Source organism: Symphalangus syndactylus, chromosome 1 (genome assembly GCF_028878055.3).
Source record: "Symphalangus syndactylus isolate Jambi chromosome 1, NHGRI_mSymSyn1-v2.1_pri, whole genome shotgun sequence".
NCBI lineage: Eukaryota > Metazoa > Chordata > Mammalia > Primates > Hylobatidae > Symphalangus > Symphalangus syndactylus.
In genome coordinates, this window is record NC_072423.2 from 129,456,313 (window position 1) to 129,473,551 (window position 17,239).

The 17,239-nt window shown below is 33.9% G+C and overlaps 1 protein-coding gene across 1 annotated transcript in view; it reads right to left on the reverse strand.

Annotated features, from left to right (window-relative positions):
• Positions 1-17,239, reverse strand: part of STT3B (STT3 oligosaccharyltransferase complex catalytic subunit B) — a 105,259-nt gene that overhangs the window by 49,844 nt on the left and 38,176 nt on the right. Inside the window, exons 2-3 of the mRNA XM_055284757.2 lie at positions 11,506-11,614; positions 7,944-8,231 (exon numbers count right to left, since the gene is read on the reverse strand). Coding sequence (XP_055140732.1) covers positions 7,944-8,231; positions 11,506-11,614 — 397 coding nt within the window. The remainder of the gene's footprint in view (positions 1-7,943; positions 8,232-11,505; positions 11,615-17,239) is intronic.

Here is a 17,239-nt window from a genome sequence, read left to right on the forward strand (position 1 = left end):
GATCTACAAAATAGTAAGTTTTCTTAGGCTTATCAGAGAGCTAAAGTCACAAGGCAAATAAGCAAGTGTTAAAACAGCTAAGGAAACCAGACGTAAGAGGAATTTACATTCACAAGCTCTTTTCATAAGCCCTACCAAGTAGTCATGAAAAAGATTTGGAGGATAGAAGTTCAGCATCCTTGGTGACACTGTCAGTCACATGGGAAATAAGAAAATATCTGAGCTAGAAAATTAAAATAGAGCATAAAAACTCTCTGCAATTCTTACAGTAACTTGTACACAGATGTTTATATATGTTTAAAATGTAATAAAAATGTACATAGATGTTCACAGCAGCGTTATTCATCGCAGACAGAAATTAGAAAGAACCCAAATGTTTAATCAACTGAAAAAATGGAGAAATACGATGTGATAACCATACAATGGAATATTATTCAGCAATAAAAAAATAAAGTATTTATAAATACTTCAACATAGACAAACCTTGAAAATACTATTGTAACTGAAAGAAGCCAGATGTAAAACAGGTAAGGTCGCTCACACTTTGGGAGGCTGAGGTGGGAGGGCAGCTTGAGGCCAGGAGTTTAAGACAAGCCTGAGCAATATAATGAGACCCCATCTATATTTGAAAATTAAAAAAAAAGATATAAAAGGCAACATATTATATAATTCCTTTTATATGGAATTCCAGAATAGGCAAATCAGAGAGGCAGAAAGCAATACTGGTTGCTAAGGGCTGGGGGCATGTGAAAATGGAAAGTCACTGATCATGGGCAGGGCTTTCTTTTTGGAGTGTTAAAATGTTCTATAACTGGATAGTGGTAATGGTATAACTTGGTTAATATACTAAAAGCCACTGAATTCCATTCCCTAAGAGGATAAATTTTATAATACGCAAATTATTTTTCAATAAAAAAATTTATGGGGTACAGCTAAAGTAGTACTTACAGGAAAAATTACAGCTTTTGGTGCTTAAAATAGATAAGTCACTAATCTGATCACCCAGAAAAATTAAAGCAAAAATGAAGAAGATCTAAATAAATGGAAAGAAATACCATATTCACAGATCAGAAGACTACATATTAAGATAACAATTCTATTCCAAACTGACCTATACATTCAATGCACTTCCAATTAACATCCCAGAAGGCTTCTTTGTTAAAGAAGTTAATAATGTGATTCTAAAATTTACATGATGCAAACAGCTAAGAAAAGCCAAATTAATTCTGAAAAAGAGAAATAACATTAGATAACTCATGCTACCTGATTTCAAAAGTTTCTAGAAACTAATGAAAACAACGTAAGGTATTGTTATATAGACAGACACAGATAAACAGAAGAGTCCCAAAACAGACCCATATGTATACATTCAATTGATTTTGACAAGGTTACCAAAGCAGATAATTCAGTGGAGAAAGAACAGTCTTTTCAACACATGATGTTGGAAAAACGAAACATTCAAATCCAACAACCCTTATATTGCACCAGACCATAATCAACTTGAAATAGATGACAGACCTGAGTGTTAAACCTAAAACTATCTAATTTCTAGAAGTAAACACATGAGACAATCTTTGTGATTTTAGGGTAGGCAAAGATCTCTTAGATATCAAGAGCAAGATCTATTAAAAAAACTGATAAATTCCATAAAAATAAAAATTTTCTGCTCTTAGGAAGAGACTAAATGTTTGTAAAGCACACATCTGATAAAGTATTTATTTCCAAAATATATAAAGAAATCTCACACCTCAAGAGTAAGAAAACAACTCAATCAAAACATGGGCAACATATGAACAGACATTTCATCAAAGAACACGGATGGCAAATAAGCATGTGAAAAGATGCTCTTCAGTCATTGGGGAAAAGCAAACAAAAGCCATAAGATACTACTACCTACCTACAAGAACGGGTAAAATTTAAAAATGTGACCATGCCATCTGATGTAGTAGTAGAGTAAATATTACTCTCATCTATTTGTGGAGGGAATACAAAATGAATACAGCAACTTTGGCAAACTGCTTGGCAGCTTTTCATAAAGTTAAACCTATACTTACCACACAAACCACCAATCTGTGCCTATGCATTTACCTAAGTGAAATAATAATATATGTCCAAACAAAGACCCATAAGCAAACATTTTATAGCCACTTAATTCATCATTGCCCAAAACTGGAAAACAAATTGTAGTACACCCATATAATGGAGTACTATTCAGCAATAAAAAGTAACAAACTACTAAAACATCAACAACATGGATGACATTCTCAAAAATATTATGCTAAGTGAAGGAAGACGGATATACAGGGTCACGCCTACTGTCTGTATTTATATGGCATTCTAAAAAAGAAACTCCCAAAGCTATATAGACAGAGAAACAGAAATCAGACCAGTGGTTGCTAAAAATGGGGAAGGAAGAAGATTGACTACAAAGGTACAGGAGGGAACCTTAAAGAAACAAAACAAAACAAAACAAAACCTGTAAGACGCAATATGATAAACACTGCTCCTTGTACTACTTTATCTGTGTTAATTACTTTTCTGAATCATGTACTCTGGAGCTCGTAAATAATAACAAACATGTACTCATTTCTTACTCTGTTCTCACAATATTCTATACCTTTACATGTATTAACTTTTAAGTTATATAAGGAAGGTACAATTATTACTTCCATATTATAGTTGATGGAACAGGCACAGGGTGGAGATTTAAACAACTTCCAGTGACAGAGCTGGAAATCAAACCAAGAGAAAACCAAACCCTGGCAATTATGCTATAGACTTTACTCTTAATCACTCAATCATGATGAAAATGTTTTAATCTCTGTAGAACACAAATCCAAAAGTGTATCCCAAAATGTCTGTCAACACCAGCTTGTAACAGTAATAGGGCACCAACAAATAATAATGCTATGACAAACTACTTATCTTTTAAATTTTAAGAACATGTACCTTGTAAAAGAGTTGGTTTAAAAATAAAAACACTGGGTGAGGAATTAGACAACATTTATATATTAGAGATTACAAAAAATGTTTTCACCTTTTTATAAATTCATTTGGGCTACAAACAACTTTTCATAGTAGTTGCAACTGTAATTATTTCCCCTTTCAATTAGTAATAATGAAATTTTAAATAAATGTCATTATCTATTATAATTCTGTAGGCAAAATGTTTTCTCTATCTTAAGAGAAAACTGAATGAGATTCAAAAGTGTCAATTTGTCAAGAGTCAGAGAGTATTTTATGCCAGAACTCAAACATAAGTGTTCTAATTTTCAAATACTGAAGCTATTTCCACCGTAAACTTAATTTATTTAAATATACTGTTTTTAAAAAGAAAACAAAGGAAAAACTCACTAGATAACCTCCCAGTTTCTGGGTAAGAATGTTTTATCATTCCATCCTTCTGTTAATATGATCCTTCAAAGCAATGATACCTATAATTTCTTCTATTAGATTATCAACTTCATATAACCTTGTATAATCAACACATAAAACAGCACCTGCTCCATATTGTATTCTACAAAAATTTCTGCTGAATTAACAAAACAGTATCATGCCACTTAAAAAAAGATGTAATGAACAAGCTAATCTTAAAACTTATGAAAATGCAAGGGACCCCATATAGCCAAAGCAATCTTGAAAAAGAACAACAAAGTTGAAGGACTTATGCTTTTGGATTTCAAAACTCATTACAAAGCTACAGTAACCAAAACTGTGCGGTAGTGGCATAAAGACACAACATACAGATGGCAAGGGAAGGGAATAGAATTGAGAGTCCAGAAATAGACCCGTACATTTATAATCAATTGATTTCTGACAAAAGTGCTAAAACCATTTAACAAAAAAAAGTATTTTTTTAAACAGTGCTAAGATAAGTGGATATCCACATGCAAAAGAATGAAGTTGGAACTCCTCTCTCACACCATATACAAAAATTAACTCAAAATGGATCAAAGACCTAAGTGGAAGAACTTGACATATAAAATCTTTAGAAGGAAACAGAGGTGTAAGTCTTCATGAGCTTCAATTAGGCCAACAGTTTCCTTAAATATGACACTAAAAGCAAGCACAAGCAACAACAACAACAACAATTAATTCGACTTCATAAAAATTTAAAATTCACGCAAAGGACACTATCCAGAGTGAAAAGGCAATCCACAAATATGCTCAAAAGTAAAGGGATTCAAATGTTTCACTACCCAAAGAATCCACTAAACACAAAAGAAGACTAATGGAGAAATGAGGGACAAAAAAAGCTATAAGGCATATAGAAAACAGCACAACCACAGAAATCAGTCCCTCTTTACGAGTGATTACTTCCAATGTGTACTGAACTCTCCAAAAACAGAGACTGGCAGAAAGAATAAACACATGATCCAACTACATGCAGTTATGTAAGAGATGCACTTTAAATCCAAAGACAAAGAGACTGCAAGGACAGAAAGTTATTCCATGCAAATAGTAACCAAAAGAGAGCAGGGATGGCTATACTAATATGAGAAAAGACAGACTTTAACTCTACAAAATTCAAAACAAAACAAAACGAAACAAAAAAAGGCAGGGTGTGGTGGTTCACACCTGTAATTCCAACACTTTGGGAGGTGAGGAGGGAGGATTGCTTGAGCCCAGGAGTTCTAGACCAGCCTGGGCAACATGGTGAAACCTCATCTCTACAAAATTAAAAAAGAAAAAACAGACTTTGAATTTTTTTTAAAAAAAAAAAGGTTACAAAAGAGAAAGAACCAAACATATATAGCAATAAAACAGTTCGATACAGCAAGAAGGTATAGCAATTGCAAACATTTATGTACCCAATAACAGACCATCAAAATATAGGGAGAAAAAACTTGACAGAATTGAAGAAATAAACAGTTCTACAATAATGGCTGGTGACATCAATACTCTATTCTCAATAATGGATAGAACAACCAGACAGGAGATGATATAGAACTTAACACAACAAACCAACTAGGTCTAAAAGACATACACAAAACACATTATTGAACAACGACAGCATACACAATTCTTCTCAAGCACACATGGGACATCTTCCAGGACAGACAACATGTTGGGCCACAAATTAAAGCCGAAAATTAAGTTTCAATAGATTTAAAAAGATAGATACCATACAAAGTATCTTCTCCAACTACAACAGGATGAAGTCAGAAATCAGTAACAGAAGGAAAACTGGGAAATAAATTTGTGGAAATTAAAGAAGATACTTACCAACAGATCAAAAAATAAAAATGAGAAAATACTTAGAGATGAATGAAAACAAAACCACAATGTATCAGAACTTATGAGACACCGTGAAAGTAGTACTAAGGGAAAACTTTATAGCTATAAATGCCTACATTCAAAAACAAAAAAAAATCTCAAATCAAAAACCTGACTTCACAAACTACGTTGTGAACTAGAAAAAGAACAACGTAGGGCTGGGCGCAGTGGCTGACGCCTGTAAACTTAGCACTTTGGGAGGCCGAGGCGGGTGGATCACGAGTTCAGGAGTTCAAGACCAGCCTGACCAACATGGTGAAAATCCCTCTCTACTAAAAATACAAAATTAGCCACGCGTAGTGGCAGGCGCCTGTAATCCCAGCTACTCGGGAGGCCGAGGCAGAGAATCGCTTGAACCTGGGAGGCAGAGGTTGCAGTGAGCCGAGATTGCGCCACCGCACTCCAGCCTGGGCGACAGAGCAAGACTCCCTCTCCAAAAAAAAAAAAAAACAAAAAAAAGGGAGAAAGAAAAAGAACAAACTAAACCCAAAGCTTCCAGAAAGACAAAATTGAATAAATAATAAAGACTATAACAGAGATAAAATAGAGTGCTCACTTCAGCAGCATATACACTAAGAGAAAAGAAAAAGAACACAGAAAAAAAAAAATCAATGAAACCAAAAGTTGGTTCTTTATAAAGAGCAACACAATTGACAAATCTTTGGCTAGATTAAGTAAAAAAGAGAGAAGACTCAAATCACTAAAATCAGAAATTGAGACATTACTACCAATTCCATAGGGAACAAGAAGGATTTTAAGACAGTATTATCAAGTCTTGTATGCCAACAAATTGAATAGCTTGCATCAACAAATTCCTATTAATAGAAACACAAAAACCTACCAAGACTAAGTCATGATGAAATAGAGAATCTGCAGAGACAACTTGCAAGGAGACTGAATCAGCAATCAGAAATCTCCCAAAAAAGAGAAGTCCTGGTCCTGATGGCTTCACTGGTGAATTCTACTAAAACGTTTAAAGAACTGAACCAACACTAATCCTCCTCAATCTTTTCCAAAAACTGAAGAGAAGGGAACACTTCCTAACTCATTCTATGATGCCAGCATTACCCTAATCCTAAGCCAGACAGACACTGCAAGTAAAGAATATTATAAACCAATATCACCTTATGAACACAGATGCATAAATCCTTACAAAAATACTAGCAAACCAAATTCAGCAGCGTATGAAGAAGATTATATACCATGACCAACTGGGACTTATTCATGAATGCAATGTGCTCAAAATTCAAAAATGCAAATGGTAGTTAACTCTGGGCGATTTTTTTCTTTATATTTTTCTGTTGTCTAAATGCCCACAAAATAGAATATTTTATTTTTTAAATTTATTATAAAGTATTTGAAACATACACAAGTGTAGAGAATATTAAAATAGTTATGAATCTAGCTATTCAGACTTTCAAATTCAAAAATAATACATTTGCTTCAGAATATTTGATTAAAAATTTTTTTAGCTGAGCTAGTTGAAGCTCCCTTAATATTGCCCACCTCAGTATCACCCACCCACCCTCAGGAAAACCCACTATCACAAAGCTGGTGTACATGCAGCTTATCTATCACATTTTTATACTTTCTTTATAAACTGCTATTAACAGACATAGTATGGTTTGTACTGCTTAAAAACTTACATCAAGGATTTCTCATACTGCACACATTTTATCACAACTTATTTTTCCACTAAGCATTATATTATCAGGATCTAGCCACATACGCATGTATTATTTTTATTATTTAAAATATTATATAGTTTATTAAAAGGCATTCAACAGAGGTTCTAGATTTTAAGGGTTTTTTTTTTTTTCTCAGCTGCACACAATAAACAAAGAGTTTTTAAAAACATTTTTTGATAAATACAGCAGCACTAGCAACATCCTACTGCTTGGTATCATCTTCACTTGTATGGGTATTTTTCTGTCTTCTCTTTTAAATTCAAGATTAAGACACTGTCTATACTGATCACATTGCAACATTCTCCTCTGGAAGTCCATGCTAGAGCAAAAATACTCATTAGCCAAGTAGTTTTGAACAATATAAAATAATTATTAAAGAGAAAAATTTAAGCTGCCATTCACCTAGCTACCTAAAAATACACTTAATAAAATATACAAAAACGTACTGACACACACACATTTTGGTCATTTCTTTCACTGGAAAATTATAAGCTAAAACTAAAATAATAAATACATAAATAAATGCAAGCTCTAAAGTGAACCCAAGATTAAGTAGCATCATATTTCATACACAGGGGAAAAAATCATTAAGTTTAAATAGCCTGGCAGCAGCAAAATAAATAATGCTAGTTTCAGAAACAATTTAAAATTCTAAGCCATCAAACTATGCTTCAACTTTCCTGGGTAACTATTTCTTACCTATCTCCCCAAAACAAAGAAACAAAAATATCAACAGATTGTTTTATGATAGCCCTTCTTTTGGAATTCTGACTTATTTAAAAAGGATATTTACACATAACTTGAGAGATGCCTAACATATTTTAAAATGTTATCCATTATTAAATTTGTTATGAACAGTAATACAGATCTCTGTACGCAACTACATAATTTGTAAAAGACAAATCTGCGTACAGCCTAAAGTGTTTCAGGAGAAAGGTCACGAGTAATAATGGCAGCAAAACATTAAATGTTACTTACCCATAAATAGTATGTGAACTGAAGTGCAAAAATAGCAATGCCTTCATTATCAAAGGATCCAGCTACCGACCGAGATATGTAGCCTGGTACAATAGCAATAAAACAAGCAGCTAAAAGTCCTGCTCCTTGGTTCCAAAGTTCTCTGGTAAGCAGGAAAGTAGATATAGATGTAAGGCCGCTAAAAGTTGGTGCAAGGAACACACATACGTCTCTTATGTGAACTGTTATGTTCAATGTATTTAAAATCCAATGAATAAGGCCAGCGGTTATCATCAACCCTGGGTAAACCTAGGAAGAAAAAAATGGAAAATTTAATTACATATAAAATGAGACAAAAATATTAATGTATGTGCTCTTCTTTATCATTACATTTTGTTTACCTTACATAAGGTTGAAAGCAACATCTCAAAACAATTTGCCTTCTTTATAAACTACAAAAAAAAAACCCCACACCTTTTTGTGTTGCATACAAAGAACTAGCTCATATATGGAGGAATACATAAAAAGATCAGAGAGAATATAAAACAAGAATGATTAAAATTCAAAATGTTTAACAATGTTAACTGTAGGTAACTTTCTTACTGATCCCACTAACTTTTTTTTTATCATCAAAACAGGGTCTTAGTCTAGCTTATCCTTGAGTTTGGGGTTCTAACATACTCCAATTTTGCCCATACTTGTGTGTACATAAGAAAATGAGAAAAGAAAGATAAAGAAAAATTACACACAAAATTATTTAAGTCATATTTATAAAAAATGTTCCCTCCTTTCAAGCCCTAGATTTGGAAAGTAAGCAAGGAAAAGAGGGAACAGTCTAGCTAGGAAAAGAGGGAACAGTCAGTTGGTGAATCCAGAGATAATGTTTTGGGACTCCTGAAAAATTAAATTTTTTTATACCACATAAACTACTTAGGGATAATAGGGAAGTAATAAACTAGAAGAGGCCAGTTAACAGTTATATGTACCCTCACTCTAAAAGAGGAACATCAAACATTAAAAGGATTCAAGAACAGTAAACAGGACATTCTTCCTATTATTTGGTGATTAAATCATGCATTTACATCTGCTTCCTTAGGTAAGTCCTAAAAGACTCTTTTTTTACTCTATAACAGAAACTACGAAGGTTATAAATTTCCTTTCCTGGCTATACAATTTGTAACTGCAACCTCTCTCCCCCACACTCCCGTCTTTAACTCTCTTGCTTTTTCTCCTTAATACTTATCATCATTTGACGTACTATTTATTTTACTTATTTACTTTCTATTTATTAACTGCCTACGCTCACAAGAATATAAGCTCCAGAATAGCAGGAAATTTTTCTCCAGCATCCAGAAAAATAACTGGCACAAAGTGGATGCTCAATACCTAATGCATGCATGGAAGGAGAAAGGGGGAGGGGGAGAAAAAAAGTATGATAATTCATCCACATTCTCAACACATAAAAATTTTGTTCTACTTCAGATTCAATACTAGGTACCAGTGTGTAATTTTGTCAGCAATATTAGGGGGGAAAAAAAGAAAGTGAATTTAAAATATTTTTCAAGGTAAGTCAATATATCCACATAATACAGTAGACTGAACTGACAACACACAAAAACAGCCAAGATTCATAGAAGTACTAAATGAAAGAACCAAAAATAAACCAACAAATAAAACCCCAACAACAAAAAAAGCATAATCAAGCTCAAGATAGGGTATTCTCCAGATGCCAAAAATGAAGAGGAAATTCAAAGTAGGTTCTGATGTCATGGGAGCCCACAGGAGAGAAGAAAAAAGCCAAACATAACCAGGCCTGATACAGGCCTTAAGGAATGAAAATGAGGGGGTTTCACCCAACACAGGGATCAGAGCGAAGACCTAATTACCATCAAAAAGTCAGGACCTGCTTATGAAACTAGACATATTCTATTCATCCATCAAGCCTTCCAATGCTCAGAGCAGAAACAAAGTCCTAAAGGAGAATATGAAACTCATTCAAATGTGTGAATGTGGGTTCTACATTTATAATAACCTTAAGTATAAGAAACCTCAAACTAAGTAAAACTGTCCTAAAACCAGTGAAACCCCTAAAATTCTCCAGCAAAGGCAAATGAGAAAGATTATTACAGGGATGATCCCAAATCTCAGGACATCAGGACTCTCAGAGAAAACAGGCTTCCACTGAGGATTAATTTAAGATAAAGTTATAAACTGCACAAGAAAAACTATAGTTATCAAATGTAATACAATTTAGGTATATGATAAGATTAGCACCACAAGAACTGCAGGTAATAGCTATCCGTCATAGGTACTACCCATTTAATACTTCTCCAATTCACAATGCAGAACATGATAACTACTATTGTGCCTTCATCTCTTTATGCCTTTCTCTCTATTTACATCAAGGATAAGATGCCCTAGACTAGAAACACAACACCTTACTATCATGGAGAACATGTTCTTTCTAAACACAAAGGGAACATTTATAAAAATTTGGATATATCCTAAGTCACAAGTCAAGTCTCAGTAAGTTTTAAAGGATTGAAATTACATAGAAGGTGTTCTCTAACCACAATATATTTGAAGAACAAAGCAAAAAACATAACTGAGTAATCCCCTTATGTTTGAAATTAAATACAATTCTAAATAATCCATGAGTCAGGGAAATTATAATGAAAATTAAGATACATTTTGTTTTAAATGATAACGAAAATACTACACATCAGAACTTATGAAATGCAGCTAGTACAGTGGTTAGTGTGTAGTTTCTAGGCTTAAAATGCATCTCTTAATAATGAAGAAAAGTGGAAAATTGCTGAGTAAACCATCTCAAGAAGTCAGAAAAAGAACATGAAAATAAACCCACAAAAGTAGAAGAAAATAAATTAAAATTTAAAAAATGCAAAACAAACATATACTAGAAGTAATCAACAGAGTCAGAAGTTTCTTTGGGTTAAGAAAAACCCTAATAAAATGAATAAGCCTGGCAAAATTTATTTTAAAAAATCAAACATATATTTCTCCGATACAAGACAATGTTGCCTTGTCTTTCACCTTCAATTCTCCTTATGTCCAAAATCCTAAAAATATTTGCCTTTATGTCATCTTTCTGGATATCAGAAGTCTGCATGAACTATAATCTTTAGTCAATTACCTGGAATAATTTGGAGACATTCAGGGCCTGAAAAATCCTAATTATCTGATTGTTCTAGATATATAATTATCGTGATTATTCTACGTTTCTAACTCCTTCCAAATTCCTTTTTCAACCAAATTGCTATAAGAGCAAATACACAAATAAACTGAACTTCATTCAGATACACTGCGACAGCAGATCCCCACCCAGCCTCCACCACTTCTCAAAAAGAGTGGCTAGTGTGAGACAACCCAAAAACAGGTTGGGGATTAAGGGGAGGAGGTGTCAAGAAAAGAGCCTAAGTAAACTGAATACTGGATAATAAGCCACAGAAAAATTTGTTAACTATACAAAGCTTTCAAGAATCCCTACCACCTTGGCAATTAACGATTTACTCAAGTAACAACAAATGTTATAATTAACATAAAGAACTGCTAATATACTTACAGTACCACCTACTATTCTTCCTAGTGGATACCATGCTCTTTCATCAAACCAATTTAAAAATTCATAGAACCCATGAGATGCAAGATGATGTGTTGATCTATAGTTAAACCTAGAGAAAAGAGAAAAAAAGAAGTGTTATAAACCTGCTTAATAGAAATAGCTTCTTCTTTATATTAAACTCTGTGGCTACATAAATACATCTTTCAGAGCGTTTTTATCAAACTTGTATAACATAATCTGAAGATATCAAAATAACATGCTTATACCTCTATATAAATAAAAACACCCCCAACTTCAAACCCACACCTACAAAACTGGTAATGCTCAAAATAACATTTAGCCATTGCTTGGGGTCCAGGTGGTAGAGGGCTATAAAGAAGTTCATAAATCTAAAAAGATTAAGAACTGCTAACAGAAGATATCAAAATGGAAGAAAGGGTACATTCACCATAATTGCCCAAAATCCTGCAACCCTAAAAACATTGGCTTTAAACTATAATAGCACTAAAAATATAAAGAGAATAAACCATAGCAGCACTATAAAACAAGAATATGGCCTTATAGAAAAAGAAATTATAATTTCTGAAAGAGACAAATGAGAAAAAACAAAACTGAAGAAACCAGAGCCCAAAATGAAAGGCAGAAGAAAACCACAAACCATAGAGGGCAATTCCAGGGATATTCCATGTTTAGTACAAAGCAGCTGTGATGGGCAGGGGAAAAGCCTGGAGCAATCCCCAGGGTAATGCCATCAGGTATACTACTCCGTCAGGTCAATCCCCTTCCCCCTACTATTGCGAAGCAGGGAAGTGGGCATCAGAGGTGTCTGCCTGAGGTAGAAGCACTACACATAGACAAGTGAGTCAAGAAGCAGAACAATGCTGGATACAAGATGAACAGGAAATCCTTATACCCCAGATCAGAAAGGTAACAGGAAATCCTTATACCCCAGATCAGTTTGATACATCCTTTCCAGTAGGAAGTTATGATCTCAACTCCAATAATCACTAGATGCAAGCTTTGTAGCATTTTTACAGTCTTTTCCAATAGTAAAATAAGCAACATATCCAAAAAAAATTCAAACATTTGACAAAAGCAATCACCATGACAGCTAAATATCAAAATCAACAAATAGAAAAATTAATACTGTAGAAACAGAAGAATATATTCAGAGGGTTAATATAACCCAGAGTTACATTAACTCTGAAAGTTATTAATATTAAACTTTGAGTCCTGAAAGGAAGTATAACCTAGAGGTTGAGAGGTCAGGTTCTAGCATCATACTGCATAGGTTTGAATGTTAGTTCCACACTGACTAGCTATGTGACCTTGGTTGGGCAAGTTACTTATGTTCTCTGCATTCTAGTTTCTTCATTTGTAAAACAGGGATTAACAATAGTACCTATGATAGCACTAGTGTAGCTATAAGTAAACAATATAGCGTCTCTGAAGCACTTAAAGGCTATAGTTACTGCAATGAAACAGACTTATGATAAAGGATCCATTTAAGATTTTGAATGGCAAAATTATAATTGCCAAGATAAAATAAAAGATAGGCTAAATAGCGTAAAGGACAAAAATGAAGAGCAAATTAGAACAAGATAAAAAGTAGGAAAAAATTTAAGTAGTCTAGTTCTTACACTGATATAAAAAAAAATTTCTTTTTCCACAGAGCATACACATCCCAACACATTTCAAAATATAAAAGTACAACTTAAAATCATTAATTCAGAGAGAAAGGTTTTCTACAAAGGAATGACAAAATTAGATTAATACCTTATTTCTCAGTGGAACCACTGGATTGCTATAAGGCAGTGGAGTAATATATCCAAATTTCTGAGGGGAATTTTAAAATCAGAATTTTAAGTAATAACTTTGTGTGCCAACAACATGGAAAGCTAAGCTAATGCTAGAAATGCTACCCTGCTCCCTTCCTCCTCCAAGAAGTATTTACCAGATCAGAATTTAAAAAGGGATATCTTCAAATGCCAGAAACAAAGTAGTGATTGTATTTACAAAGCCAGGATTATGGAAAGGCTGTCTAGTAAAAGATGGAAAACAGTCTAACCACCACCATGGAAGTGACAAAGTTCTTCTCTATCTAAAGTCTTTAAAGGCTCTAATAAAAAAAAGCTAAATTAAACGTTATGCTATGCATTAAGGGCCTAAATTTACAAAGAATCCCCAAGACAAGAAATTAACATCGAAAACAAGACCCAAACACCTGGATTAGCAATAGAAGCAAAAACTAAAAATAGCTCTACCCAGATAAGCTCATAAATAACAGTTAAACTATATAAGGAAGAGATTCACCACACAGTTAAGTATACACCAGAAAGAGTAACACCCCCCAGAAACCTCTGAAAGTATTTTAATGGAAGAGGCCTAGTATTTTAGCAAGAATACCAAGGTTTTAAATTTTCAACCTAATTTTTCATTTTAAAAAACTGACTTCAAGGGACTATTAATAACACATTTTAAAAACCAGGAACCATGAGAGTCCAACCTCATAAAGTTTTCCTGACAAGTGTTTTTCACTTTCCATTTTATATAATTCTTGACCTCGCCCTCTTTATCAAATCATTCTTTCTTTGGCTTTAATGACTACAACAGTCTCTTGATTTTTTTTACCCCTACCTCTCTAATCTTTTCTGTTTTCTGTATAGCTATCCTCCTCTACCTAAGATACTCTTATTAATTAACTCTAAAATCTCTGCCGAAAAGATGTCATTCACACCCAAGTCTTCAATTATTACCAGTATGCCCACAATTCACTAGTATCATCTCCCTACTAGATCTTTCTACTAGATCTTTCTTCTCATGTCCAAACCAGTGTTATGTGACTACCCATGTGGTATGTTTTTCTCGAATGTCACAAAGGCATCTCAGACTCCACATTCAACTAAACTCATGATCAGACATCTACCATCCACTCCCAAAACAAACATATGCACTATATCTGCTTTCAGTATTCTCTTACCACCACCTAGGTTGAAGAAATCTAGGTGTCATTTTTGAAAGTTCCTTCTCCCTCACATCCTATACAAAAATCATAACAAGGCTGTCACTTCCTAAATACCTCTGAAATCTGTACACTATTTTCTTATTCTGCTACTAGCACCGTAATCCAAGCTATCATCTCTTAACTAGACTACTGAAATAGCCTCTAACTGGTCTCTTTACATCCATTCTGCCCACCTTCTAGTTCCCCAATTTGTGCACTCAGCTACAAGAAGAAAGTTCTTTTCAAAATGTAAATGTGATCAATTGCAACTCCTGAATTATTCAAAGACTTCATCACTTTAAAATTAAAGCAGAAAAACCTCCATTTCTTAACATAATGGTCAAAACCACACAGTCTACCTCATACGTAACTCTAGTCTCATCTCACACCATATTACCTCTCTTCTTTCCATCTTTCAGTCCTCTAGGCTCACCTCATTCCATCCTGTCACAGGATCGTTAAGACTGCCAATCCCCTCTGCCTGTATCACTGATGTCTCCCTCCCTATCCCAGTTAACTCATCCTGCAAACTTCAGCACATTTCTAAGAGATTCTGTCACTTTTCCATCTTGACATAGATAAAATTTCACATCAGTTTCCTTGATTAATATCTATTCAAATAGATAAATACTCCTAAGAAGACACCACTGTGTCTCCAACACCAAGCACAGCATCTGGTACTTCACAAACTCAAAGGACATACGAGAATTTTGTTTCTGTTGCCCATGCTTCTACAGTGCAGTAGTGCGATCACAGCTGCAGCTTCAGCCTCCAAGGCTCAAGTGATCCTCTGACCACAGCCTCCCAAGTAGCTAGGATTACAGGTGTGTGCCATCACACCCAGCTAATGTTTTATGCTTTGTAGAGATGAGGTCTTGCATTGTTGCCCAGACTGGTCTCCAACTCTTGGGCTCAAGCAATCCTCTCGCTTCAGCCTCTCAAAGTGTTGGGATTACAGGCGTGAGCCATTGCACCAGGCCAAGAATATTTTTAAAAATATAAATGTAAGTTCAAACTTACAACAGTTAGTCAATAGTAAGAACAATTACATTGTTCCAATGAACACAAAAATCTTAAACTTGAGGTTAGAGATCATAGTTGCAATGATGCCAACCACGTCATGAATCTACTTCTGTATTTTGTTTTGGTTCACAAAATTGCAAAAATTTTGACTCACAGAGATAAGTGTCAAAGAGTAAATTTTTTAAAAAAAGTTTTCCTTACTGTTAAATTCTACAATTAAATAATACAGAAGTTTGTCTGGGGCCTAAGAGAAAATTCTGGTTCAAGGTTGAGTAACTACATATAATAACTGCTTGCATTCCTCATCATATATATAAATATAATATATATAATATATAATTAGAAATATATTTATATAAAATATATAATATATAAATTTAGATTACGTGCTTCTTTTTGAGAAATATAATATATATTTAATAATTTAATATATTAATACTTATATATTAATATATTTATTATATATTAATATTTGTTATGTATTGATATATTTAATATATGTATTTATATATTTATTATATATTAATATATTTATATATTAATATATTTAATATTTTGATATATATTTAATATTATATATAATTGATATATATGAGATATATATAATCTCAAAAAGGAAGCACTTAATCTAAATTTATAACATATCATGAACTTATGTTACAGATTGAGTTGTTACTAAACAAAGCATAGTCTGATTATTTTCATTCATGCAAATTCCCAGGATACCTCAGCTGGAACATTAACAATTCAATCCAAAGCAAATATAAGGCATTTGAGCCTAATACGTGGCTCCAAATCTATCTCAAGGACTTCTCTGTTTCCTCCAGCTTTAGCTGCCTGATTTTCTTTTCCTCAGTTCATGTAAATATGAGTAAGAACATAATTGGCTCAAATCATTTCATACAAAGTCACACATCACAGGTAACAGACAATCTATGTGTTGGCTGCCATGAGATCCCATGCTTGTAATCCGATACCTGTAGCCAAAAGAGCAGGGTCATATGATATAAAATATGGCTGTTTTGGCTTCTTTGCATGTGCTGTGAGTAGAAGATGATGGGCATGAGAATTGTGCAAGGGTTGTGAATGTAGTAGGCACTATAATTCATTTTCCTAGAATAAAATAAAGCCCTTAGTGATGCTGAAAATACTTAGATACTTAGTGCTTCATCAACGTATTGAAGACATAACTGGCTTATTTGCTTCTCTTCTTTACCCCTCCTCCAAAAAAAAAAAAAAACGCATGAGGCTTTCCCGTAACACTTTTTCTCCCTTTTCCCCACTTAAGACTACCCTTAAAATCCACTTAATAAAACCTATAGTGTGATTATCTCTGGACAATGCAGTCTACACAGGATTAGAGCTGCCTGTTCATGTCAGAAGACATAGCAATACCTATGTGATTTTTTTCTTCCTAGTTGACAAATACTCTCCTCTTGACCAAACATTAGGTTTCTCTAAACCCTCTTCTCAACCAGGCTTTGACTTTGGGCTTCAGTGTCTGTTCCTGTTGGGCCTGGACTGCCCAGTTACAGCAAGAATCCTGTTAAGTCAGTTCAGAAAGAATCCCTACCCTCCATTTCTGATCACCTCGATATGATCAAATTCCTTATCCCCAGGATCCCCCAGGGTATCTGGTCACCCTGGTCTGCCTTCAGCAAGAATCCTTGTAAAGCTAGTTTAGCCAGAATCCCCCTACTCCTTTCC